This window comes from Nelumbo nucifera, chromosome 6 (genome assembly GCF_055504915.1).
Source record: "Nelumbo nucifera cultivar China Antique chromosome 6, China Antique-T2T, whole genome shotgun sequence".
Lineage (NCBI taxonomy): Eukaryota > Viridiplantae > Streptophyta > Magnoliopsida > Proteales > Nelumbonaceae > Nelumbo > Nelumbo nucifera.
In genome coordinates, this window is record NC_142654.1 from 17535225 (window position 1) to 17563127 (window position 27903).

General features: G+C 36.5%; 1 protein-coding gene and 1 pseudogene across 2 annotated transcripts in view; one reads left to right on the forward strand and one right to left on the reverse strand.

The window, feature by feature from the left end:
• The window catches only part of LOC104590829 (arginine--tRNA ligase, chloroplastic/mitochondrial-like), a 35700-nt pseudogene extending 17030 nt beyond the window's left edge, over positions 1–18670 (forward strand). Inside the window, exons 7-17 of the transcript XR_016077521.1 lie at positions 465–548; positions 745–849; positions 2561–2708; positions 7867–7951; positions 9039–9225; positions 9640–9709; positions 13869–13938; positions 17473–17562; positions 17705–17773; positions 17903–18001; positions 18407–18670. The product of XR_016077521.1 is annotated as an arginine--tRNA ligase, chloroplastic/mitochondrial-like (transcript). The remainder of the gene's footprint in view (positions 1–464; positions 549–744; positions 850–2560; positions 2709–7866; positions 7952–9038; positions 9226–9639; positions 9710–13868; positions 13939–17472; positions 17563–17704; positions 17774–17902; positions 18002–18406) is intronic.
• Positions 18671–19560: 890 nt separating this feature from the next.
• Positions 19561–27678, reverse strand: LOC104590839 (protein STRICTOSIDINE SYNTHASE-LIKE 3-like). Its single transcript, XM_010249595.3, has 4 exons — positions 26663–27678; positions 23730–24005; positions 20747–20914; positions 19561–20242 (listed from the first exon to the last, which is right to left on the reverse strand). The coding sequence occupies exons 1-4, from the start codon at positions 26989–26991 to the stop codon at positions 19840–19842; spliced, it is 1176 nt and encodes a 391-aa protein (XP_010247897.1). The 5' UTR covers positions 26992–27678; the 3' UTR covers positions 19561–19839.
• Positions 27679–27903: the final 225 nt, after the last annotated feature.

Below are 27903 nucleotides of genomic sequence, written 5' to 3' on the forward strand. Positions count from 1 at the left end.
CTGGGATTGGCCTTGATACTGGCCTTCCACTAATGTTCACTTAAAATGCGGTTATACTTCCAAAGTGTTTTGAACAGGACAAACACTAGAAGTTTTGTTATACTTCTAAAAGTTATAGCATGGTATCCTATGTTATTTTTGCTTTTCAAACAACTTCTTTCAACTTGTTAATGCTGGGAATGAAATTGGTTCTTTCTCCAGAAGAGTCATTCATTCGCTGTTGGTAGTTATTTCATTCTAATTTGATAGGGTGCTTCTCAGAATTTTTGCCAACTTGTTAATGTTGGGATTGGGAATGAGATTTGGTCTTTATGCACAAGAATCATTCTTTCCCTGTTTGTGATTATTTCATTCTAATTTGATGGAATGTTTTTCTGAATATTCTATAAGACACCAAGATTAGTCTTCTCTTTAAAAACATATCTTGGTAGTTGTTGTCATTCTAATTGACTAGTCTATTCTAGGCATTCTGCAAGGCATCCAAAATGAGATTTGATGCTGATCCTGCCTTTAAGGAGAGAGCACAACAAGCAGTGGTTCGCCTACAGGTGAATAGCTTACCCTTTGTTAGATAAGGACTTATTTGAGGTTGATCTTTCTTTCCTTTGATTATCATGGAAAATTTTCTCTCATTTTCATTTTTCTGACTTAAAACTTTATGTTTGACAGCAAAAGGGAGCAATATCTTCAAACTTTATGTCTAAAATTTCTTCATATTTTCCCATGGTTAAACTTGAACTGCAGGGTGGGGAAGCAAAATATCGCAGAGCGTGGACAAAGATCTGTGAAATAAGCCGCAGGGAATTTGATCAGGTTTATCAACGCCTTGGCGTGCATTTGGAGGAAAAGGTAATATTCTTATTGTTGTATTTACCTAATGGCTTTGGGGTATTTCTCAAGAAAACATTTAATGACATGGTACATTTGCTCTATCTACATTTTCTATATGAGAATGCAAGAATTCTATACTGCAGATGTGACTTACATTTGGAAAATGTAGTAAAAATCTAAATGATGGTTACTTAAGGTGATTTAGATGCAATATGGCTCAGAATTAGGTTTATTGGCTTGCTATGGTACCTTCATTTAAGTCTAAGGTTTTAACCTAGGACTGCTACTTGAGCAGGCCTTACTTGAGCCCCACCTGACCCAACTTGAGCTTTGGCATGAGTTAGGCTTGAATTTTTGTGCTTTTGTAAATCCTCAATGTGCAATTCTTTGTTGTGCATGGACTCTTTTTGATTAATATAATCTTAGTACTTTATCAATTCTCAAAAGGAAAAGAAAAAAAAACTGGGTTGGGCTCGGGTAGCCTAAGCCCTAGCCAAAGCCAACCTGAGACCCCTGACATTCTATAACATATATAGCTGTAAGATGTGTACATTATTCATTTTTGGCATGAATATATGTATGCATATTATATATTTATATATTTATACTATTATATACACCCTAGAGTATACTTATTTAATATATGATCAGCCTACTCTCACACCCATGCACAAAAATGTACAAAATTACAAATACACACATGTTGTGCATGTTCTTTAATAAAAAGATATTTTTTCTAATTATATATATTGTTAGATTGCTATTAGTATATTGCTGTTAGTCTTTTATTGTTTTTTTTTCTTTTTTTTTTTATGTTACGTCACAGGAGTATATATGTTTTTTTATCATATTTTTATTGTTTTGAATTGCCCCACTATAAATAATAAAAAGGAGGCCACCAAGCTATTGCTTGGGATCAAAATGCGGTAGCATGTGGGTTAGCAAGATCAGCTGTAACATTTTTGAGAATGATAGTTACATTTCTCAAAAAAAAATGTACAAATGATGGATGGACTGCAAACTTTTTAATTTGTATGTTCATCTTATACGTCTTCCTTTTGCATTTTTCTTCATCTTGATTCAATACTCTTTGGCTGTTACCATTCAAAAACAACTGACAGAATCTTAACCCTTCTTTATGTTAAACTAATGAAAATTTTGCTTAACTGTCCTATGAAAGAAATGCTTAATGTCTAATAAAGATTTCGTTTATTGAATTAGTATAGTTGGAGATTTTGAGCATTTGTCTTGACTTGAAAATTTAATTTTTCAACAAATAGCATGAGTATAATGATAAAAATGTAACATGAGTACTACTTGGAGTATGCTTTACCTAATACCTTGTTATGTTCTTTTCCTTTTTCACCCTTCTCCCCTTTATGTTAAACTAATGAAAATTTTGCTAACTGTCCTATGAAAGAAATGTTTGATGTCTAATAAAGATTTCGTTTATTGAATTAGTATAGTTGCATATTTTGAGTATTTGTCTTGACTTGAAAGTTTTATTTTTCAATAAATAGCATGAGTATAGTGATAAAAATGTAACATGAGTACTGCTTGGAGCATGCTTTACCCAATATCTTGTTATGTTCTTTTCCTTTTCCCCCTTTAAATTTCCTATATATACCCTTTCTAAAAATGAATGAAAGTGTCATTCTGGCATGCTTTACCCAATATCTTGTTATTTACTTTTTCTTTTTGTTAATTTCTTTATTTTTTACATTGTCAGGGAGAGAGCTTTTATAACCCATATTTTCCTGGGGTTATTGAGGAATTAAGTAGGCAAGGGCTGATTGAAGAGAGTGAGGGTGCCCATGTGATCTTCATTGAAGGAAAAAATGTACCTGTTATGCTTCAACTGATATAGCAGCACTTTGGTTAGTTTTCTGATTATTGAAGTAGATACCTCTTTGAGTATTCTAAGTCCATGTGAATTCTCTTTCTCTCTCTCATGTAATGAGTGGTGACATCTTGTTGTATAATGTGAGAAGTTGATAACATTTACAGACAAATATGCAGACACACACAAAAGACAAAAAAGGTAAAAGTAGAGAAGCTCAGGTGCTGAAAGGTTGGGAGGAGGTTGCTCATGACCTACTTGTCAGCTCTTACAAGTTGAAGCTCTTGCTTGGTAGAACCTTAAGAACCTATATTTTGAAGTTGGGAAGCTTATGTTGTGCCATTCAGGGAACTTATATGTTTAAGTAACAATTGAAAGCCACATGAATGATTGTAAGACACTTTTGTTTTTTTATTTGTAAATACAAAATTCATTAAAAGGTAAAAAAAAGTACATCAGGTGATGAGTGATAAGCAAAAGAAACAAAACCGAAACATAGAAAATGCACAAATTACAAGTTTAAACCCCCACATTCAATTCCAATAAAGACCAAAACTCCTCCCCAAAAGCCTCTTTTTTGTACTCCTGAAAATTCAGGAATGATCATAATCCAATCTAAAAGCCGATTCCTGGTCAAAGCGCCTAGTTTTTCTTTGATCTTGAACTTGCCTTTGAAAATTCTTCTATTTCTTTCCTTCCATGCCTCCCAACAAACTGCAAAAGGAATGCAACTCACACAATTTTTGCTTTCTTTCTTCTTTGAAGAACTGCAAAAGGAATACAACTTCATACAGTTTTTGCTTTCTTACTTCCTTGAACAATTGGCTAGCATGAGAACTTGAGAAGATTTGTTTTGAACTGCTAGGGGTCCACATCCACATGTTAATCCTGAATAACTGAAAGAAGAAGCCCCAAATAAATTTAGTATGTGAGCACCCAAAACAAAGGTGCAAAACATCTTCCTCATGGTCCTCACATAAATAACATCTGCTAGCAATCTTGAAACCTCTACTTTCTAAAGGGTCCTGCATAATCCAAAGACACTAACCAATGGAAGTTCATGATACCCTTCCAAATACTGATGCGTGTTGAAACCTTTTTAGAATCCCAATCAAACATAGCAACTCAATACTTGTATGCAATTACACTCCACGAGCCTTCCTTCTCAACCCAAATCTCAACAACCATTTCCCCAATTATGCTCTGTTGAAAATTCTCACTTTTTCTAATTCCCAACCGACCATCCTTCTTTGTCCACTCCAAGTCCCATCTAACTAAATGAAACTTAGGAATTTACTCAAGCTGACCCTAAAGGCACACTTGGTCGGGTTAAGCTTCATCTAGTGCCTAACCTATAAAGGATGCCGAAGACTTCTTCTAAGTCGGCTAGGTGCTGCACTAGCATGTCATCTACATCTTCCATATTTCAGGCGATCTACTCCTTGGAGATCTTGTTCACCAGCCTTTGATAGATAGTGCCTGCGTTTTTTTAATGAATAACAATAATTTTATTAAATCATGATTCATGAACTGATTTGGGATTGAGAGCACATACAACAACCCTTAGAGAAGCGCGAGCTGCAGCCTTCCCCAACGGAAACTAAAGGAAAAAAAGATAGAAGTAGTGCTCGCGTTCTTTAGGCCGAAGGTCATGACTTGGTATCAGTGCTATCATTGGTCTGCGATGAAGACTATCTTCTCCTAGTTGAGGGGATGCATTTGAATCTGGTTGTAACTTGAGAAGGCATCCAAGAAATTGAGCATCTTGTGACCCAAGGTGGCACTAATGAGTTGGTCAATCCTTGATAGGGGGAAGCTATTCTTTGGGCATGCCTTGTTCAAGTTGGTGATCCTTCACTTCCCGTTGACCTTTTTCACCATCACAACATTCGCTAACTAGTATGAGTAATCCACTTCTTTGATGAAGTCTGCTCGGAGGAGTTTGTTGATCTCCTCATTTATGATATGCGACCTCTCCTAGGCAATCTCCTCTTCTTCTACTGAATGGGCAGTAGTGCGGATCCACATTGAGCTGATAAGTTACAACCTGGGGATAGGTTTTGGACATATCTGTATCAAAACATGCAAAGTCATCGGCATTAGCCTTAGGAAATTGGACGATGTTGTTCCGGAGACCATCCTCTAGTAGTGAACCTACTTGGACAATTTTCTCTGAATCACCGTTAAACAAGGGTACCTGAATCAAACCCTTGACAAGCATGCCACACTAAGTTTTTAGCTTGTCCTGGACGTCCAGACCATCCATGACAAGATCCTCCTGAGAGATCGTCTTTCTCTTAGGGGCCACTACACAATACTGTCGGGCCACTACTTGGTCTTCACCTTGGTCTTCTTCTGGGCTCAGTTGTCCACTTGGTTGAGCTGAGCATAAGCCTTCCAGGTCGAGGAGCTCTCTCCCCTTCGTGCTGGTCCACTAGAGATGATAGTAGGTGGTGGGTCTTGGTTGTTTGGGGTGTCAGTGTTGCTAGAGCTCACCTTGTTATGGTCACAGTGGTTGGTGACGTACTTGCTGAGGTAACCTCGTTTGGCGAGGTCCTCATCTGGTTTCGAAGGTCTTGGAAATCTTCGTTATCATGGTTGTATTCTCTATGGAATCAAGAATATTTGTCCCGATTGCTTTTGTTGCCTTGGGATTTCATGTTCTCAAGCCATTGGATGAAGCCCTTGTCCTTCACCTATATCAGGATCTTTGTTCGCATAGTGTTAAGGGGCATGTATTTGCTGAAGGTCAGATGGGAAGCCCTCGTCTTGTAGTTGTGACTTGGCCTGGACTCTTTTTTGTTTCGATTGGAGTGGTAGCCATCTTTGTCCTTGCGCTTCCTCTCTTGTCGGTCTTCCTCCACATCCCTTCTACATGCTTGTGCTTCTTTGGCGTTGATGTACTTGTCGGCATGGGAGAGCAGCTCTGACATGTCTATGGGAGGCATCTTCTCGAGGGAGAAGTTAAAGCAAAAACTACATAGTCCTTGCATCAAAGCAGCCATTGTGATGGACTAGTTCAGGTCTTGCACCTGGGTGGACTTTGTTGGCGTTGAATCTTGCCAAGAAGTCCCGGAGGGGCTTGTCTTTCTTTTGCATTAAAGTGGTTGTTGTCTTTTGATGTTGTTGGCTATTGATGGAGAGAGGTGGTAGTGTTGAAAACCACTATCGGGTAGCTTCCTTCAATGTGGAGAGGAAAGCCTTGAGAGTGCATTTGAGGCACCATGTAGTAGCATGAGATCTTTGAAGCTCTCCAGCTGGTCGATAGGGTCAATGGTGTTGTCGTATTTCTCAAATTGCGATACCTTGAAGCCAGTTGGGGGAAGTGCGTTCATGATCTCCTTGGTGAACATTGGCTCCTTGTAAACATGGGCTTCGAGAGGAGCTCCTCAATGACCCTGGTGACTCCTCTAAACGGCATTGAGTTGTGGCGCATGTCCTAGAGCTGAGAACCCACACCATCATCTCTTTAGCTCAGACTGGTTGCCTTCGTCCCTAATTGAGCTAGACTCAGCGTGAGAGCATGGAGGTTGAATCTGAGGATTGAGGCGTTCCTTGTCTGGGATCTGAACGCCAGAGTGTTAAGGATTTTGTGCGTTTTTCTTTTAGGGGTTCTCAGAGCAGTGAGGTGATTGTTGGTTGTTCTAGTTCTGCCTGGTAGCCGGTTAGCCAACATTTTGCGCTTTGCGCTCCTAGGTAGGTTGGTCAATCGGATAAGGTATCCTGCCTTGGAAAGTGGTGATGAGGTCTTTGACTTGTTGTTGGAGTGAGTGAAAATACCCTTGAGTCACAGGTTGATTCTTCTGTTCACAGGCCGATGATACATTATTATCGGTGTGAGAGCCCTTGGGGGAGTGTTGTTGGAGCAGCTGAAGTGATTGGTATGGTTCTTGGGAGGCATTGTCATCGAAAGAGGAAAATGTGTAGAGCTAAAGTTGACTTTTTTGTTGTGTTTCCCACAGATGATACCAATCTGGTTTTGGCCCAGTTGAGGTGGATGGGCAGTGGATGAAGTGTCCTGGTGAGCTGGATGAGTTGTGCTGATCCAATGACCTGCACACCAAAGGCTAGAGGCCCTGAGGTGGTTCCCTGGGGAGGAGCACTCCAACATTCAAGTTAGTAAGAGCAGATGGGTGGTCAGCTAGCCAAGTTTGACTAAGTTGTATGAGCTAAAGAGCTTAGAGAGCTAGAGAGCTTAGAGTAGTTTTTGGTAGCTGCGGAGTGAAGAGATCCTCACCTTGGGTGGCAATGGCATGCTCTTATATAGGTGTCGAAGAGTGCTGCGGAGCTAAAGAGTGCTGTTGTGCCGAAGAGTGCTGTTGCACACCACCGTTAGCCTATTGGCTAGATGGGAGTGCGCCACATCACTGTTCCTCAATTCATTTGGGCTCCTTCCACATGGCGGTCCTCGGCTTGGCCAGTTGTTGGTTCTCTGTTTGCCCAAGTGTTGGACAAACCTGAGCCCAATCTATGAATTCATCACTATTTAGAAATAAAAATTAATTACTTTTTTTTGATCAATAACAGAAAATTATATTAATAAAATAAACAGGATTACATACAGAACTCCAGGGGAGATAAAATGACTTAGCTCCTCCTAGAGAACCCGAAAAGAAAATTACAGAATAGCCCAAAATAATTGACTCCTTCCCACCTCCTGCTTTGCCAAGTTATCTGCAAAGGCATTAGCAGTTCTCTTCACCCATTGAAATTGAAATTCCAAGCCCCTAGATAACCACTTAACTTCTCTCCTCTCATTAGCATACATCCAAAGTCCACAATCCTTCCTTAACCAGTTTAAAGCTAGTTGGGAGTCTCCTTTTTTTTTGATAAATATAGTTGGGAGTCTCCTTCAACAATCAGCTTTTGAATATTCAGCTCTTGTCTTCCTTAAACCTTCTAGCAAGTCATACATTTCAGTTCTAAGAGAGTCGCCCCTCCCAATGGGACCTGAGAACAGTGCAACCACTTTCCCATTTTCGTCTTTGAGTACACCTCCTACACCTGAAGGTCCTGGGTTACCCTCACTGCTCCCGTCAAAGTTTAACTTCACAACTTATAAAATGTAATAAAAATTTATAAACATAAATTGCTGAATTTATTAATTATAAATTTACATAATTATTAAACAAATGCAGGCTTATTTCATCCATGTAAACTTGTACTATTTCATGTTGCTGCTTCCAATGTTGCAGGTATCGTCTTAATGAAGAAAAAGCTGAGTGGATAATTTATGTCACTGATGTTGGCCAGCAACAACACTTTGAAATGTTTTTCAGTGTACGTATAATGCCATCTTATGATCTGCAACACATTTTCTGTAGAGAAGTTATCTAAAACCTCCCCTCACTTTATTGAAATTGTTTAAAACTTTCCCTGACTTTTAGATGCCTCCAAAGAACCGAAGTTTTTGTCAATCATATACTTATGTCACATCTTCTTATGGTTTCATAAAAAAGTAACTTTAAAATGACAAAAATAACCCTAACCCATTTGATGTCATCTCACATTTTTTAATGTGACAAACATACCCCTTGAACATGCTAACCATCTCTCTCTGTTCATCTATTGAAAAAACGTTTTACAACTAACACTCTTTGATCTATTTTGTTGATCAATTTATTCAACACATTATAAGAAAATTGAAGCAATGAGGCTGATCAACAAAAGAAAACTGGCAATGAGGCACATTGATTTTATTCCATATTGGCATGCCCAAATCCAAATAATAAACCGAGTTGTCTAATACTTGCAAAGATCCTAATATTGATCACCACTGTCCATTTAATGCACCAATACTGAACACAGATATGTCCTCATACTCAACAACTTGTCACTTTGACAGGTCCTCCATCTGTTAGATCAATGACATTTTGTTCATTTATAGAACAACAATTGTTTAAGGGTATTTTGGGCATATTATATTACACACCAGTACACTATGTATGATGGGTATAGTAGTAACTTTGCACTTTTTTCTTTACCATTTAATGGAATAAATCTGACAGGGGTTCCCAGGAGGTATCTGAAAGTTAGGGAAAGCTAAGGCATTGTTAATAGAGTGAGGGGAGGTTTTAGATAATTTTCCTTTTCTATATATAAAGTAAACTCTTCTGTCTTACTCATTATTACCATGTTATTAAGCGTTGTAATAAGACATAATTAAATGCATGGCATTGATGCTGTCATTGGAGATTTTCATGATTGGCTTCTTTCTCAAGTGAATAGGTATTTTGTTTAACAACAGTTGGGACCTTTTGACTAATGATGATCTACTTGATAAAGTTGATCAATAGTATCTAAATGCTACTAGAAGTGACATTTTATTTTGTATAAGTGGATCTAAATCTGTGATGATTTGTTTCAGGCTGCAAAACGTGCTGGTTGGCTTCCATGTGATGGCAAGGCCTACCCCCAAGCAACCCATGTGGGGTTTGGTCTTGTTCTTGGAGATGATGGTAAGCGGTTCCGTACTCGTAGCACTGAAGTGGTTCGATTAGTTGATTTACTTGATGAAGCTAAGAACCACAGTAAAGCAGCACTTATTGAGCGAGGTAGTTTCATGACTACAGACCTGCTCTTTTCATCTTTCCCATTTTCCTTTTCTGATAAGGGGATGTGATTAAACAAGTTTATGCAACTCCTGTATTTGTCACTCTACATAAATATTGGAACTCATGAAAAGCTATTTCAAGGCAAAGTTGGATACGTCTTTTCAAGTTTCCTGCCTTGTCTGTAGGATGAAAAACCAATTGTTGCATAAATCGGTTGTTTACTAACATTTTATTTTCTGATAAGGACTGGTCTACTCTTATAATTTTCTGCGTTCTGTTGCTTGAATCTCTTGCATATTCTTAACTCATTTACCAGGATAGGCTGTTTCTGTACTCAAAATGATGAATGATATGAATTGCTTATTGTAACCATATCTAACTATTTGCACTGCTGAATTTTGTATCTTTGGCCAGGTAAAGATGCAGAGTGGAGTGATAAGGATCTCGAACAAACTGCGGAAGCTGTTGGTTATGGGGCTGTTAAGTGAGTTTTCTATTCCTATTCCTTCCTGTTCTCTTTTCTTTGGGACTTGGTTAAATATTTCCTATGATGTGTAAGTGGCAAATTAGTTGCACCCTTGCAGGAAGCTTCTACAGAGAAGTCCCACCTCTGTTGCTAATTTGGAATCTTGCTCCTTTAGATCCTTCTAACATTAGCTCAGCTTCTACTTAATATAATTTAGGGTAAGTTACTTCTACCTCCCTTGGGATTTCAGTGAAATACTAAGACAGTAAGACCTCCTTTTAGGTTTATCTATTATTTTATGCTCCCTTTGATCATGAAACCACAGGGGTTTGTTAATTGAAGAGAGAGAATTTAGACATAAATAATTTTTTTCTAAAATGCCTTGAATGATAAAATGCAATTTTGCCTCTTATATGCTTTGAATTGGTAGGAGTAATTTATAAAACTAAATGCAGTATTACCATCTCGAGATTTTATTTTATTTTACTTGAAACTATTTTAACTTTCCATTCCCACCTTATATGGGTTATGGCAGAAAAAAATTTGTCCCTTACAAAAAATATAATGGTTTTTATGTCCATATAATATACAAGTGATATATAAGTTAAAATGGACTTTTGAAAAGCTTTAAATGTCATTTGAACAATTTCCTTCACTAAAACTGACAGCAGGTTAGTGGAGGTGTGTATAACTCACCCCCAAATTATAAGGGGTAATAAGTTAATAGGTAAACCCTAGGGGAGGTATTAGTATTTGACTAAAACCCCAGGAAATGTACAAGTAATATCCCCTATTGTTTATACTTTGTTTTTCTTTTTCAGAATCTGGACATTTTTCTTTTGGGGAAGGGGGCGAGTGATTATTGTTAAAGCAATATTTTCAAACTGTGGCCATATTGGCCAGTTGGACCAGACCAGTTTCTCTGTCACATTGAACCACTGAGTTGCAAAAAACCATTGATGGTCAATAACATGGTGACCCAGCTGGTTGAACTGCTGAACTGTTTGACCCAGTCAACAGGTCATGGATCAGAGGTTTATTCTCTTTTTTGTTATTGTTTTTAGTCAATATTTCTCATTTATCAATCTTTTTTTTTGTTTATATAATGAATATATAATATTAGAGGTTGCCCAATTTCTTCTACTTTTTTTGTAACTTTCCATAAATTTCTGTATTTTATCTATTTATAATATTTGTATTCAATTTATGATGTCATGGATTGACCCATTTGAATCATACAATTGAACTACTGACCCGCCACCTAGATGGAGAAGTGGTTCCATTTCCGGGTCAGATTTAAAAACATTGCATTAAAGTTGTCCACCTCCACCATATATCATTTCATATGGCTGTTTTGGTTTAGTGGATTTCATTGGGTTGGTTTAGTCTTGGAAGTGGCACATAGTGCCCTATAGGAGCCAATTTTTAGTGGGTATTCACTAATTGGAATAACTTAGGGAAGATCACTCAGTGCAAGTGTGGATGTGGATGCCAAATAAAATTTTGCTATCTTTCCTTAAGACAAAGTGGATACATCCATCCTAAAATGCTGCATTTTTTTTTTCAGTGGATTCTACAAAATTCTATATCCTCCACAAACAATTGCATAAAGTTTCAAGTCCACACTGTGAAGTAAAATATAAACTTCTTTCATTATAATATCTTACATCTTCTTTTCCCCACAACTTTAGCCTTCTGATATTTTCAGAGCCAGCAGCTTTTTTCTCCTTTTAATCCCGATTATTTTCCATCAAATGCAAGTAGGGCTGATAATTCTTACAGTTTCAATTTTACTGTGTGAAAGCTTCTGTGTTTCCCCCTTTTACTTTCAATTTTTTAACCCTCTATTTCCTTACTCTTAATTTTTCCATATTCCCATTCAAATTCTATACATTTTATGGGTGTTAGGGATTCTTCCTTCTTTTTTGATCAATAACAAGTAACTTTTTTTTTTTATGATTAATAACAAGTGACTTTCATTAGTCATTAAGAAAATTAAGTACAAAAAGGGGAGATAAACTGTCTTTGCTCCCCTAGAAGAGGTTGGAGCCCCCAAAAGAAAAAACAAAGGACAGAATTACAAATATAAGCCCAGAGCGTAGATTCCCTAATCACCTCTTGCTTGGCTAACCCATCAGCAAATGAGTTAGCAGATCTCTTAACCCAACCGTACTTTATCTCAATGTCCTTGGTGAACCATTTGAATTTTTTCTTTTCCCAATTTTCTGTCTTGGGTCACCATCAATCAAATTAAGACTAGACTTTTGCTATGTTTTTTGAGCTTTAAATGTGCAATTATACTTAACAATTCCATGAAGTTTTATCAACTAATTCTAGCTTTTAGGAATTATCATTGATTTCTTTAAATTTTTAAATATCTAAGTGAGATTAGCGACGTGTTTGGCAAAATATTCCATCTCTACATTATGAAATGTCCATCTATATTGAAATTATGAACCATGCACCAAGCAATGGCCCCTACCCATAATAAATAGATGCTTACTAAAAGTTTGCATAAAAGTTGAAGTAGGGTCAAACAAATGTTAGATGGCTGTTAAATTATATTCGATATGATTTTCATTGTTTTTTTAATTGGAAATAATGAATTTCATAAGAATGGCAATGAAGGGAATATGTAGTCACTAATTGTTCCCACAAGGATGGTTCAACTAGACCACAATTAGCTTAATAGACACAACGCAAACCATAATATAAAGCATGAATACATATATAACCTTGAGAGTAGAATTGAAAAAGCTCTTCATGTAGTTGTGGGCCTCAAATTAGCTAAAACCACCCAAAACCTTTTTTTTTTTGATAATTAAACCACCCAAGCTTTTTGCCATTGAACTAACAGATTTTTGGATTGATTTGAAGTCTGAACGAGATGTTTACTTGGAAATTTGAGATGAAAAATTTTAAATATTTTACATATAATTATTAAATAAGAGTTTATTCTTTGGAGAAATAAACCTAGGGAGGGGGGTGATATATACTTCTTGCAAATCTTCATGTAAGAAGGCATTTTTAATGTATAATTAATACGATGGCCAGGAATTCTTACAACTTTTCTTCAATAAATATGTGTTTGAAGGTTTCTGTATAGTTAATTCCATACGTCTGAGTCTCTTTTGCTACCAGTTTCTCTCTCTCTCAGTCCATTTACTCTATCCTTTCAGTATTTCTACCAATTCTTACATGTTATTCTTCAAAAGTCTATTGTTTCCTTTGTCATGATTGCCTTCCGCTCAAGTTGGCTGTTCATAATGTATTTAAAGATGATATTTCTACTGTTTTGAAGGTGGACTTTTTTTGGGTCCTTGCATGGCTTACACTTGTACAGAAACTCATTGTACAGACTACAGAGGATCATATACTTTGATTAATACGATATACTTTTCTTAAAGAAATGGTTACCTTCCACTTAAGTTTAGAAATCATGATCTAGTACCAAAGTAATAGCATAAGGAGAGTACCTGGGTTAGCGATGAGACATTGCTAAGGATTTTCTATATCTTGGACTGGAATTTTCAATTGTTGTGGAGGATCAGTGTTGGCCCCACCTCTTTATTATTCTTTGAATGCTTGGTATACACTTGTAACTCAACGGTCCTATTCTGTTCATTGAGTGATCAATATGATTTAATATCCTCTGCTCTTCCAAGCAATGACTTGATAGTGGTCTCATTCCTCCCATGTGTTCCAAAAAGTGGCAAAATAAGCTGACAAACTTATAAAAAAAACTAGCAATCTCCTGGCAGAGTTGTAAGTTCTTACTACTTTCTGTTGCTGTGAATTAGTCTTCATGATTCTTTCTCAACCTTTCAACTCTTTCCTCTATTTTTTGTGAGGTTTCTCTGTTGTTAGGGAAAGGAACAAGCCCAGAATAATAAGAACAAATTGGAAAAATGTTGTTATGCTGTATTATGAAGTAAAGTTTGACAAGAAATGTGAGATTTATGGTATTTTAGTATACAATTTTGGTGTCATGAAATGTCCTATGACAGCATTTTATATTTTTGTCTTTTCCTTTTGGCTCAATAACTGGGTTATCTTGTGCATATATTCTAACTACTTCATTAAAAGCATGCTTTTGTGCTAATTTAATTCTGATTTATTGGTCACTCTGGGCCTTCTTTTTCTTTTTCTAGCCTCTGTTTAATTTGCTTTTTAACAGATACGCTGACCTGAAGAACAATCGGATAACAAATTATACGTTTAATTTTGATCAAATGCTTAACGATAAGGTATGGTTGCTTCCACAGGTTTCCTGTGTACACTTTGCATGAGGATGTACTTGAAGATTCTGATGGTGCTGTATGAGATCTTCTTTTTCTTTTGAAGTAATGAAACTATCCTTATTCAACAACAAAAAAAAAAAAAAGATTCTGATGGTGCTAGGCATTCAAATGCTTTTGGATGATACAAACCTTATCTCTTTCTATTTTTATTACTTGATCCTTTTTAGTATTTTCGTTCTTCATAGATATTAGATAAAAAAAAGTTTTCTCAATAAGCAGACTTATCTACGAGTTTATTTTTTAACTGGCAATTGTTTGAGTCCATCTATTTATCTTGTCCTTTTCCTTGTAACATTTTCTTGAAAAGTGAGCTTTACAATTTACTACATGAATCCCAAGAGTTTTGATTTAAATCTTACATCTGAATCATTTTTTTGCAAATCTTATTATTTTTGTTTGAATGTTATGATTTGGTTCATGAATCTTACCATTTATTATGATTTCATGTGGATCAAATCAATCCTATTAAGCATTAGTTCTTTACTATGTTATTTTTTTTTGGTTTCTTTGAAGTTTTGTCAAAGGATATTTGTTCTGAATATCTTACTAGAAAATGATTTATTCAGGTTGTTTAAGACCTTTTAGAAATCATATTGAGTTTATTTTCCATCACATGTAATTTAAAAAGCCATTGTATGTGGATTGTTTGCCTTTCAAGTCAAACATGATTCTAGCATATAAATGGTAAACTCTTTTGTTTTAGGTACATATATGGTATATATGAATTTAAAATAGAGTAAAATCATTTTTCTATATATATTTAGATTTTTAGTATATCGATTTTTAATTAATTGGTAGGTATCGGAGGGGCCATTACTTGGTGTAATGGTAAAATCTTGGGCTGACAAGCATGAAAATGCAGGTTCAAGTCCGAGAGCGACCACTTGGGCAAAAAATGCCTTAGGTCTGTATCCAGTCTATCCCTCCCAAGACCCCGGATAGCTGGGAGCAACATTGGATAAGATTCATGATTCAACTTGGTTCAATTTTCTCTATGATTTACAAAATGATTATGGTTTTGAGAATATTAATGGTAATTAATAGAGTAGCTAATAATGTGTGACAATTAGGAAGTGAGGGATGATGAAGATCTTTCCATTGGATGAAACAAGTAAGCTTAGTGGGGGCCTTTCTAGATCCCAAGACCCAGATAACTTGGAATAGCATAGAGGTAATGGCCTTTCAAGAAATAGAGGTGTGGTAGGTTGATATATTATCAACCTTTTTAAGCTGAGCGCATTGCTAGGAGCATGGTTTAAACTATCCTAAATTTTCTAATATTTCTATGACATATTTCCATTTCTATGGGTAGTGACATGAAAATTTACTGAAATCAACATGTTTCCTCAATGAATACTACCAGCACTATGTGGAGTACAAGAGATGGTTTCCACGATATATTTCCATTTCCATGGGTAATGGCACAAAATTTTACTGGAATTGACATAATCCCCAATGAACGCTACCAAACACTATGCAGAGTACAAGAGATAGTATTATAATATAAGTTGGTTGCAATATTGTAGATATGTAGAGCAGCAATGTTATTGCCTGTCTAACTTACACGATTATCACTTTGAAGCAGCTCAATATCCATTTCAAACATGAAGTTAAATATTAGCTTTTGTTTGTATAATAGACTATTTGATGATCTATTAGAACCATTTTCATTTTCTACAAGTTTAAATATTTCTTAAACTCTTTCTATCATGTAGTTTTGAATCTTAGGGTTTACAGGACAACTACAGAACGCTTTTTTTGTCTATAACCTTAGTTTCTTAGCTTTGTTTAATGATTTAGAACAAGATATTAATTGAAATAGGTGTGCCTATGCTTATTTTATCATTTCATAAAATATCATTCTATATTTTTGCATATTTTACATTGTTTTCACCATGTTTATAATTTTTACAAAATTTCCATATGATATTTCCGACATGTTTCCTATATTTGGATGACCAACATTTCAACCAACTCCAGCATTTTAAGCCTTGGCTAGGAGTTCGGTTAGTTTCATATTTTTAGTGGTTGGGATTAGGTCAGGAATTAGGTGACTAAACTAAAATGAAATGTTCTCATTCAAGGATCATGCTTCAAGAGATGACATGGAAGAAAAGAAAAATTGTGGAACTTTTCCTGATGAGATTTTCAAGGAGACAATGTCTATCTGATATGTGCCTTAGGAGAACTCACCCCTAAAAGCTAGCTGTTAGAGGGAGGGAACCCAAGCACATATATACCCTACAACAGTATCCCATACTACTGATGTGGGATACCTCACATTAGCATCCCATACTACCAATATGGGACAAATGGATTTTAAAACTATCCTAGAGTGGAAATGATGGATCTGAGGATGAAGACTGGCATGAATGTAGGGGGGTTGAGAGTATTAATTTACCGATGTGTATGATTTAGTTTTCTAAAACACAGTTGTTTTTTTTGCTCTAGAAGACGACCATAGACATTGGCAAATACCTCTTTACTCTTTAGTGTTGGCTGCAGTGATTCTGGTTCTTATTATATGTTTTCAGTCTGGAATTTGGATGATTTATCTGAGCTGCTGGGGGTTTCTTTCTGGATGTTTTTCTTCTCTTGTGATTCATATGCCCTCTTGATGCTTTTTTTTTTATTGGTTACTGGCTGTTGATCAGTGGGTAACGTGTGGGTTTTCTTTTGTTTTGTTTATGTGGGCTATTTGTCTTGTATACTTCTTGTATTGCCTTTTTCTTTTTCATATGCTTTTTTCCTTTTGAAGCATTTTATCGTTTATTAGATTAAAAAGTCTGTGTGCCTGACCATGCTTTATTGTGGTGGGGCGGGGCCCTACTTGATGATAATAATGGATGGTGGGGAGTGAGACCCTCTCCTCAAGGAAAGATATGACCTGAGATACAATGAAAGGAATGGCCATGAGTCACATGGTTGACACTGACTGGTTTGGTTTGAAATATGTACAAGCCTCAAGTTTATAACGAGGCCAGGTGGCATATTTAACATGGACTACTTCTGTCTTGTTCCTTTTGGGTTAAAAAATTTTCCTTAACCATTTTTCTGGAATTAGAAATTATTTTCAGCATTAATCTCATGTTAGGTTACACACTTGTATATCAATGCTTGGGCTAATTTTGTTGCTGCACAGCATCTCTGAGAGACTATTCCAAGTGAAGTTTTGGTAATAAATCCTGAGCTTATTTTGGATGTATGTATTGGATGAATTATTGTGCAGCCCAGTAGCATCTTGATGTCTACCATCTGTATATGCAAGTAAGCATGCATTTCTCAGAAGTGAGTCCATCTGCACAACCAGATAAAATATATGTGGTGCACCTCAGGGGCTCATACTAGCTATAGGGAGCATAATCCATGGTTAAGCACATTTATCATCATCATCAACGTCCCTCTCCCATCCACCCTCCCTCCCTTTCTCTCTTGTTTACCTGTCTCAACTCTCACCTATGTAACACTCTTGATGAACAGGGAAATACAGCTGTTTACCTCCTCTATGCACATGCTCGTATTTGTTCAATCATCAGGAAATCTGGTAAAGATATCGAAGAGTTGAAGGAGGTAAATTCTTTTCCCATGCATCAACTTGCCCGATCCCTAAACCAATAATTGATTTATTTGAGTTGCTAATGAAACTATAACCATATGATTTTGAGTGTTTTCTGTTGTAACTAGATGTTTCTCATACTCTTCTTTGAAACAGACGGGAGAAATTGTGCTGGGTCATGCAGATGAACGTGTTTTGGGGCTTCATCTACTCCAGTTTGCTGAGGTAGGGATTGCGTAGGAAGTTCTTATTGTACCTAGTGTCTTGTTCTTTTATGTCCAGCCCTTAACATCACATGCTAGATTGTGGCTTCTGTTACTGATGGATGCTTTATGTTTATTCCCTCTTTGTCAGACTGTGGAGGAGGCTTGTAACAATCTCTTGCCGAATGTGTTGTGTGAATATCTCTACAACTTATCGGAGAACTTCACTAAATTTTATTCCAACTGTCAGGTCTGGTATGTCTTTTTAAAAGTTTCATCAGTCCCTCTCAGTTACAGGTTCACTTATTGCTTCCATCTTCACATACTTAAAAACTAAAACGAGTTGGAGCTGCACATACTTCAACACCATATGATGTGGCTTAGGCTTAGTTTGAAAGGAGTACAAAATACAAATATGTACAGTACAAATACATATAAAATAATACAAAATACAAGGTTTTGCACTCTACATATTTGTATTTCTACTCCTTCCAAAACTAAGCCTTGGGAAAATTGATGCTAACATTCTCTCTACATACACATTACAACACATGCGCACAAACAATGAAAACAAAGAATAGAGCTCTGTAGATTTATTAAATGCTTATATCAATTGACAACTTGTTGAATCCACTTGGGTATTCAACTTGGGCAGGTTGTTGGATCGGCAGAGGAGACGAGTAGATTGCTGCTATGTGAGGCAACAGCCGTAGTCATGAGGAAATGTTTTTATCTACTTGGAATTGTACCTGTCTACAAAATATAACCACACAATACTTAAGGTTTATTTGTTACCCATCATGCAACATATATTTAAGATGGGTGTTGATTGTATTACACAATTCAGTCTTTTATAATTTGTAAATGACAGAAATGGATAAGGTTCTTGATTTGGGGAAATTATGTACATCCACCAAAATATCTTTGCACTTGGCAAAATTTTGTATGTGGCAGAAGGATTCTTCTCAAGTGTATTAGAAAGAAAGAGGATTCCAGATGAGAGAGGGGAAGAGGAATTTGTTCGTTTGAATGTAAAAGGGGAGTAGGTTTTATTTGTTTTAAGCTTTTAGTATCCGGTTCAACCAGGAGACTCACCGAGAAGAATCTCATCAGTTTGCCTGTTAAGAGTCATAAGCCGACATGTTTAAAATTTATTGTAGGGTACATGCATCTTGTGGACCCAAGGAAGAAATCCAGTCAAATGACTCAACCCTAATCATTTTATCATATTTTTATTTCATGGAATGCCCTGGTAAGACACCTAGTTGGTTGTAGCAGAGACTTGGTCGGGGGATTATGGCCTTATGGGTTTGGGGTAGAACTGTCTAAGGTGTACCAGTACCAGTAATATTTGATTGGGACTATAAGAATGACGCACAATCAAACTAATTATTATTTGGGACAATTAGGTAAGACCTTCCATCTATAAATACCAAATGGTAACTTAAAATTTTCATTTTGATAATATAACCTTAAACTGACAGTAAAATAGTAAACCGTTCATATGTTGATAGAATATACGAGTTTAACAATAACTGTCATATGAAATTTACCCTTTTAAATATAAAATACAACACGAGTTAAAAAAAAACTGGAGATTTTTATTTATCATTAACCATATCGGCTAGAAACAGCAAGAACCAGTCCCAACCTAATTATTATTCGGTTTGGTTGGTTCAGTTCTAACTGATAGACCCGACCCATTGACAGATCTAGTTGGGCATCGGCCTACTCCCTAAATACTATATCTTATCTTATCCTTAAATTGCATTTCTGAAACTCTTTGCGTCCAATACTCTAAACCTTGGCTGAAAAAAAAATCATTTGAATAACTATCATATATCAAGTATTAAAAGTGATTCTTCAAATCATAAAAACCATTCGAACAAATTCTCTTCGCATGCCAAACACGGCAAAAGAAGGAATTACACAAAACTAGGAAGCAGAATGGGTTATATGTTCTGTACGTTCCTCCACAAAAGTAAACAAAAAACAAATGCAAGTGCAGGCAACATGCTAGAAGTACATATGAGAAATAAGACCACCTCAGTATCTCTATAACATCAGACAAGTGGATCGGTCTGTTGTTCAGTTCAACTGGTAGACTGCCATAAACGGCATCAAGACACTCCCAATCCACAGTTTACCATCCTTCTCCTCAACTTCACTAACTGCTTTGACCACCTTCCCCTCACTGTCCTCCAATATCTGCAGTATTTTCCCCTCAGCACTGTATTTGACAACCACTGCATGCTGCTTGCCACCAATCTGCAGTAGATAGTGAGATTTGACAGAAATTGGGAGCTTCAGCATAAATTTCCTCAGCCAGGGGTAGAGGCCAGTAATATAGGCGTACATAGAGCGACGACAGTGGATTGCCACCCAGAATTCACCATTCTCATTGGTTCTTACATTGTCTGGAGCTCCATGTAAGGTAGCAAATATCTCTGAAGATCGTGCTTTCTCACCTTTCAACCAGTATCTCGTTAACCTAAATCATCAGAAATGAGATGTTCTAAGATAAATTAAGGAGAATAGCCAGCCATCCCTACTCACAAGTGCCTAAGATTGTGTTTGGTACCATTGCCACCATTTCTTCTTGACATGTTTGGAGCTGATCAATACAAATTGGTGAGAAAAATTTGTTGTCGTATCACACAAGAGAGTTATTTCTACTAAAAATTGCATGTGGGGACTAATCATTTCTGTTTAGAGTAGAAGCCTCAAATGTGATGTTTTACCAATAAACGGCAATGACACATGCATTCTTAGTTGAAGTGAATCCCGTATGTGATGTGACAAGACGTTTCACAAATTTGTATTGATCAGCCCCAAGTGTGTCAAGAAGAAATGGCAATAATACCAAACACAACCTAAAATCTTTATCATAATAAGCAGTAAAGTCATATTTATGAAACAGGGAAAGAAATATAGAGTGCCCAACTGAATTGCCCCTGACTGTAGAAAAAGCATATTTTATGAAGAGAATACTCACGTGCCAACACTACATTCGGAAAAGACAAAGAAGGACCCGTCCTTGCTCATGGACACCCCATTCGGGAACTGCAGATTCCGTAGAAGAACAGTGGTTTCTCCTGTTACTTGATTGTATTTCAAAAGCCTCCCATCATCCTCCCCCGAGAAAACCAGATGCATAAAGTTCCTGAAAGAGAAAACTGTGTTAAAAATTTCCTTATAAACAATTGAATAGAAAATAAGCTCAGATATGCAAATATCCAGGCATTTCATTTCAAAAATCAACTTTCACATGGTCAGAGCTGGACAGTTGTTGTAAAAGTAGGCAAAGCAATGCCTAGCAGCTAATTACTGATCTCATTCAATACAAGAAATTTAAGATACCTAAAAAAGTAGAGAATATGTAGGTGTTAAAATCCACAGTACTCACAATCTGCATCAGCTATATAAATCGGTATTTGTAGGACCTGTCCTGAAGTGATGTTATCTGTTGAAAGTTTTTAACCTCTCATAATTTAATGGTTTGTACAGGTTTACCTACCTTTCCCTACCTTTTCTTTCAAACCAAACACAGCCTAAAGAACTTGATCTGTTCAAACCATGGTTTAAAATGTCCCTAAGCTTCCTAATATTTCCATGACATTTCCATTCCCATGGGGAGCAACATGAAATTTTACTGGGATTGACATATTCCCCAGTGAACACTACCAGCACTATGCAAAAATACAAGAGATAGTATTATAACATAAGTTGGTGACAATATTATAGATATGTGGAGTCAAAATGTTATTGCCCACCTAACTTACATGATTAGCGCTTTGAGCCAATTTGATATTCATTTCAAACATGAAGTTAAATATTAGTTTTTGTTTGTGTAATAAATTATTTGGTTGATCCATTAGAACTATTTATATTTTCTATGAGTTTAAATTTGCTTGGCTCATTCTATAATGAAGTTTTGAATATTAAGGTTTATAGGACAACTTCAGAACGTATTCCTTGTTTATAACTTTAGTTTCTTAACCTTGTATAATGATTTGGAACAAGATAATAACTTAAAAAGGTGTGCCTATGCTTCTTTGATCATTTCATAAAACATCATTTTTATATTTTTGCATATTTTACAATGTTTCCTCCATATACATAATTTTTACAATACTTCCATACAATATTTCTGACATTTCCAACATGTTTCCTATATTTGGAGGACCGACACTTCCACTGACACCAACATTTTAAACCTGGGTTCAAACCATGTGGCACTGAACAGAACAGAATGTGAACCAGGGTTCATGTAGCTGATCCCATATAGTTGGGACAAGGCTTAGATGATAATGATCTGTTCAAACCATGACCAGTGAATGGTTCACTGGTTTGACCAAGTTAACAGGTTTATGGAACTTAGCAGATTTGAGCTAAAACAAACCCATCATTGTCTGATGAGTCAATCAGTCTGACTGTCCAGCTCAACAACAGGCGAACATTGATAAAAACTCAAAATTAGTTGTATGCCATCAGCTTAAAGCATTCCATATACACCATATCAGAGTTTTCATTTGACTTGATGAACTTTAAAACTATGATCTAATTTAGTACTTGACTTGAATTGTTATATAGGGCAGTTGGAAGACACCTTTTAAGTTCAGTTTTAGCTCAATGCGGTGATTATTTAGTCTTGTGAAGCAAGACAAAGAATTTAGTTTTTCTGTTATCTCCACCCAGAGATCAAACAAGACTCACGTCATAACACCTGGTCAGGAATTATACAACATAAAGACTCACAACAAAAGGCAGATATTATCATTAAGTAGCAACTGAGATATCTTCCACAAGACCAGAGAAAAGCTTGACAGAGAGCAAGCCATTTGACCTGCATACAAGAGATTAATTGGCTACTGAAGAAAGCTTTCTACTTTCTTTCGTTATTCCTAGATTAGAAATATATCTGTAGCAAAGAAGAGACTAAATTTAGAACTTCTAACCATTTCTGCATTCTACAAGATTTTATTGGTTTTTCAATCCGTGGTTCACAATTTCAATATTGGTAGCCATTCCATCATGTAGAGATGGAGAAATTTTAGGGATGCTTTGTTAATTTCACCAAGATACATGGAAAATCTAAAAAACCAGGGAAACTTTCTAAAAACATGGAATAATTATTTAACTTTCAAAGAATCATTAGAAGTATAACTTTATCATAGTAAACAATTGTATAAATCAAATAAGTGAAGATTAAAATACTTAAAAAGGTATCTTTCTCTTCGTCTCCCTTTTAATCTTTTATCTTTCTTGTTATTATACCTTTTGATTAGATTGAGAATCCTCTTTTGTAATTGTCTGCCTTTTTTTTTTCTTTTTCTTATGAATTATAGTGATTTAGATAAGTGACTCATTTCAAAATAGCAAGCACATCATCCAATCACTAAATTCCCATTTATTCTTGTAGGAAGAGATTTTTAAAAAATTATAATGATTTTAATGAAATATCAGAAAGTTTTTTATGATATTCTGAAATGTTAAACATTAAATGTAAGTTTATCAATGAAATTTGAACTACCACTGACACATCAGCAATATATCAGAGGATAATAGTACAAAAGTCCCTTAAAAAATTGTGTCACCGCCTAGCAAAATGAGGAGATTTCAGCGATTTTTGCCAAGTCTTGTGAACCATGTTTCAGTCTAAAAAGTTCTCTCATAGAGACTCTAGCCACCTATTCAATATAATGGTCCATTTTCCTGACCATGCCTACTATCTCATAATGGAGAGGCTCTTGCCAACTGAGTTTGAGGCATACACTTATTGCCTTGCCCCTGAAACCTTCTAAAACCATGCTCTAAGATAGAATCCAGTTACGGTTTAGGTACATACAGGAAAAGATGGGAAGAAAACAAGAGAACAACAATTATGATGAAAAAAAAAATCATTCGCAACAAGCATAACAAGATCCAGAGTGCATATTATGGCCTTGATAATTGAATTTATGCTAGGAACTGCCTACCTCCTCTGGTATTTGATGCTGCTATCTGTAAAATACACATTTCCTTCATCATCAATGTCCAAATCATTAGTAAACCTCAATGGAACCCCTTCTGCCTGAGTCACAAGTGGTGTTGCCAAACCACCTTCTGCTCCCACCTTCATCAACCCAAAATATGCATCAGCAATGTACAAGTCCCCTGTTTTCTTGTCAAACCTAAGCCCCAATGGCCGACCACAGATGTGTTCATTCTTCACGTAACTAAGAGGTGATGGCTTTGGACTACACAGTTCTGACCTGAATCCAGTTCAAAGATGGCAAAAGACATCAAGTGAAAATTGGAGGAATAAAAATACATAAGAAGTTTTGCAAAGATAAACAATTATGCTCAGCATTCCAGGATGAAATGAGTTAATAGACCTTATTCCATGATTAAATGACCACATGGGAGTTTCTTTTTGAAAACATTTTGTTGGTTATGACACAGGATGCCCTCGAAGGCATGCCCTCAGCTTGAGGGCCTCAGGTGCAATTTGCATTTCCATACAAAATTTCTAGTGACAATGAAATGGGAAGATTGATGTATTTGAACCCGAATCAAACCAGAGCTCAAGTTGAGAGAAATAAGTTACTTCATTAGAATAATCAATAATGGCAATGATTACTGTAATCAATTTGGCCCTTTCTTTAAACCATACATTGCGAATTACCAAGTCAACTCAGAAACTATTAAAGTTGACTCCCATCCACTTCCAACTGGATAAAATTCGTATACAATGAAGTATGGTTCAGTTACCAACCCTCCAAGATGTGCAAGAGAAGACTTAGAGGCATATATCAAGAGTTCAGATACTCTCTCCCTTCCATGATGTATGCAAGAATACATATAGGTATGTAGTATAAAATTACTGGATTGTTATCATATATGCTATGAGTGATTAGCAAAACTGCTAGAAGATCTAACTGGAAACTAACATCCCAAAAACAGAAAAGTCATATCCTAATGCATGTGATCCACTAATGCGTCTTTCTTAATCAATCAATAGCACCTTTTTAGTGGTCACTCTTAGACTCAAAGCTGATTTTTTGTAGGATAGGACTGTACCGGATGGATCTCTCACTAGGACTAGGAAATCCTGCAAGGGGTGGATACTGGATAGGAAAACCAAAGAACTCAATAGAGAAGAACAAGAAAAGAAGCAAGAAGCAAAGACAGTCAAGCTCTGGAGGGATTATGAGACACTTCCTCCAAAAGACCTATCTTGAGCTTCTTTAATGTCACTTAAAACCCCTCCTTAGGCCCAAACCCTATGAAAATCCCATGTAAGAGGAGGCCAAGTAGGAAATAGGCTCAATCTTGAATAAGGAGATGGAATAGATAATTGGGTAAAGTTCTTTCAGAGGATTTTCTGGACGTCAAAGGTCTTCCCAAAATTTTGACTTTACTAACATAAGAGACATCATAACAAATGTGTACAAGGAATGTAGGATACAGCAATGAGATAGCTTTCCAAGGAGAGGCCATAGTTGCTCTGGTAGCCACCCTAGCATCCTAGCCATTGACAGCCCAGCCCACAAATTATCCTACTCAAGTGAGAATCTCCAAAAACATTTCCTAAGGAGAGTTGAATTTCCTTGCACCTAACTTGCACTCATGAACCAAAAAAACTTCCTAATAGAATATATAGACCAGCCCATCATCAACCTTGTAAACTCCACTCCCCAACTCTGAGTTATAGGCTCGAATGGATCAAATTATTCATTCATTGAAGTCTTTTAGAGAAAAGTTTATGTTTGGGTTAGCCTAACTCAGCCCAAAAAAATAGGGTTGGGTTGATGTTTGGATTAGGGTTGAAAAGTATGAACCTGACTTAATTTTGGGTTGGATTATGGTTGAAGCTTTGACCAAGCTGAACCCAACTTAACCTTATATTTACATGTATAAATATTATGTAAACATGTATTTATGCATATAAGTAATTGTATTTGTGTTTTTTCACTATTCATGCATGTATCTATATGCAATTATGCATGTATATTGTATGTCAAAAATTTTAAATTTAAAGGCAATTTTTCTTTTCTAAAAACATGATAACCATGTTCTTTTGCATATAATAATGTTAATACTAATATTGAATCATCATGAATCCTTAACTCTAGGAAATAGGAAATATACATTTGGCAAAATGAAGTAGAGATGTTCGACCAACCTGAGACTAATCCGAACCCAAACCTATCCTAACCCAATCAGATGTTTTAGGGTTGGGTAATTGGGTCAGGGTTAGGCTTGGGTTAAACAACTCAAGTTGGGTTAGAGGACCTCAGCCCGACCTAACCCGGCCCGATTTGCACCCGTACAAGTAGGGGTGCTCACGGTTCAGTTAACCGTAGGGTTTTTTCTTGGATCAAACTGGTACTATCGGTTTTTGGAAAACCGGTAACCGGTAACCGAAACCGAATCGAAATCATTCGGTTAACCGGTTGACCGGTTTGATTAACCGTTGGTTCGGTTCATCGGTTTTTTAATTTTTATAGTATATATTATAAAAAAAAATATATATATATATATACAATATTATATTTTAATTAATAAATAATATATCATATATTATAAATATATAGAAATATATGTATACCGGTCAGTTTGGTTAACCACCGGTTTTTTATATTGGTTAACCGAAACCAAACTGATACCTTCGTTTTTTAAAAACACCAATCGATTAATTCGGTTAACTGATTTTTCGATTCGATTTGGTCGGTTCGATTTTTCGATTTTTTTTCTCACCCCTACGTACAAAATTTGACTTCAATTCCAATTTCCAACCGTTCAACCCAAACAGAATAATCGTCTCGGACGATTATAAGCGAAATCAGTCCAAACAGATTAGAAAACTAAAATTGCACGATGTACAGACCAAGAAGATGAAAATGACAAAAATCTAATTAACTCATACCTATTTGGGGAAGTATAAGCGAAACTAGTCCAGGAGTTGCCGTTCCAGAAAAGAATCCGACCGTCGGCAACTCCAGTGTAAGGTCCCCGACCGAGCGGGTCGAAGGCGACGCTTTCTGGACCTTGAACCTGATTCAGAAACTTAATCTCGGCTTTCTGCAACAGATTTTGAGTGTCCCTCTCGACCGGAATCTCTGACCATGGTGGCAAATCAATCTTGTGAGCTACAAAATCAGGGAAGCTGGAGATGGCACTGTGCTTAAAAGGGTCGATTCCACAGTAGAGAGCCAACAGGAGGAACACCCCTGCGAAAACTCCGGTGGGCGTCATTGCAGGAAATTCGAGTCCGGCGATAATGTGCCACGGTAGAGAATGAGAGGCACTTGGGGTTTTATGGGTCGATGAAGAAATCTCCTGTCTCTCTTTTTAGTTAATTGGTTGGATGGATTCTGGTGTTCTACTTGAAGACTGACAGAGTGAGGAGAGAGCGGAAGGAGAGAGTATTGTTCCTACCTCGTAACAAGCTCCACACGCATTTTAGACTGACGAGTAGGTGGAGTGCTGGTTCAAAGTTCTCTCGTCACTCAATATTTTTCTTCTGGTAGAAGTAGAACGGGAATTGGGTAGCACGAACCCCCAAAAATCAAAGGGGTTGGTTTTTATTGTTCAGTCAACCCATAACAGGGGAATGAAATCAAGGAGGTAATAACTCATGAGTCGAAGTGTCTGTGCCTGTAAAATAAAATCCGAAAACCTAAATTTCCCAAAACCAAGGACGTAATAACTCATGAGTCGAAGTGTCTGTAAATAAATTAAAATCGATGGAGGGAACTCTAAATTTCCCAAAACCAAAATGAAATTCGTAAAAATAGACAACAACGGCACAGAAACGTCCACGAACAGCCAATCCTCCGCTTGATTTGATTAGTCTCAGAAACACAGAAGCACGTGGAATTTCTAAACGTCAAGATCCAACTAACATGTTCAAACGCACGTTTTCATCCTCCATGGTGGGTCAGTTTTCCTATGAAATCAATCATAGGAATCCCTTTAATTATTCATTATTCAATACGTATCTCTGCAAAAAGCTGGGTTTGGGTCGGGATTTATCTTTATATTAATTCAGGCCCGAACCCAAGCCCGGCCCGACTCTTGAGTTTGAGCCTGATGCTCATATAAAGCTCGAAGTTTGGTTAGAAAATTGTAAATAGTGTTTGGTTTTCTGAAATTTTTATTGGACAT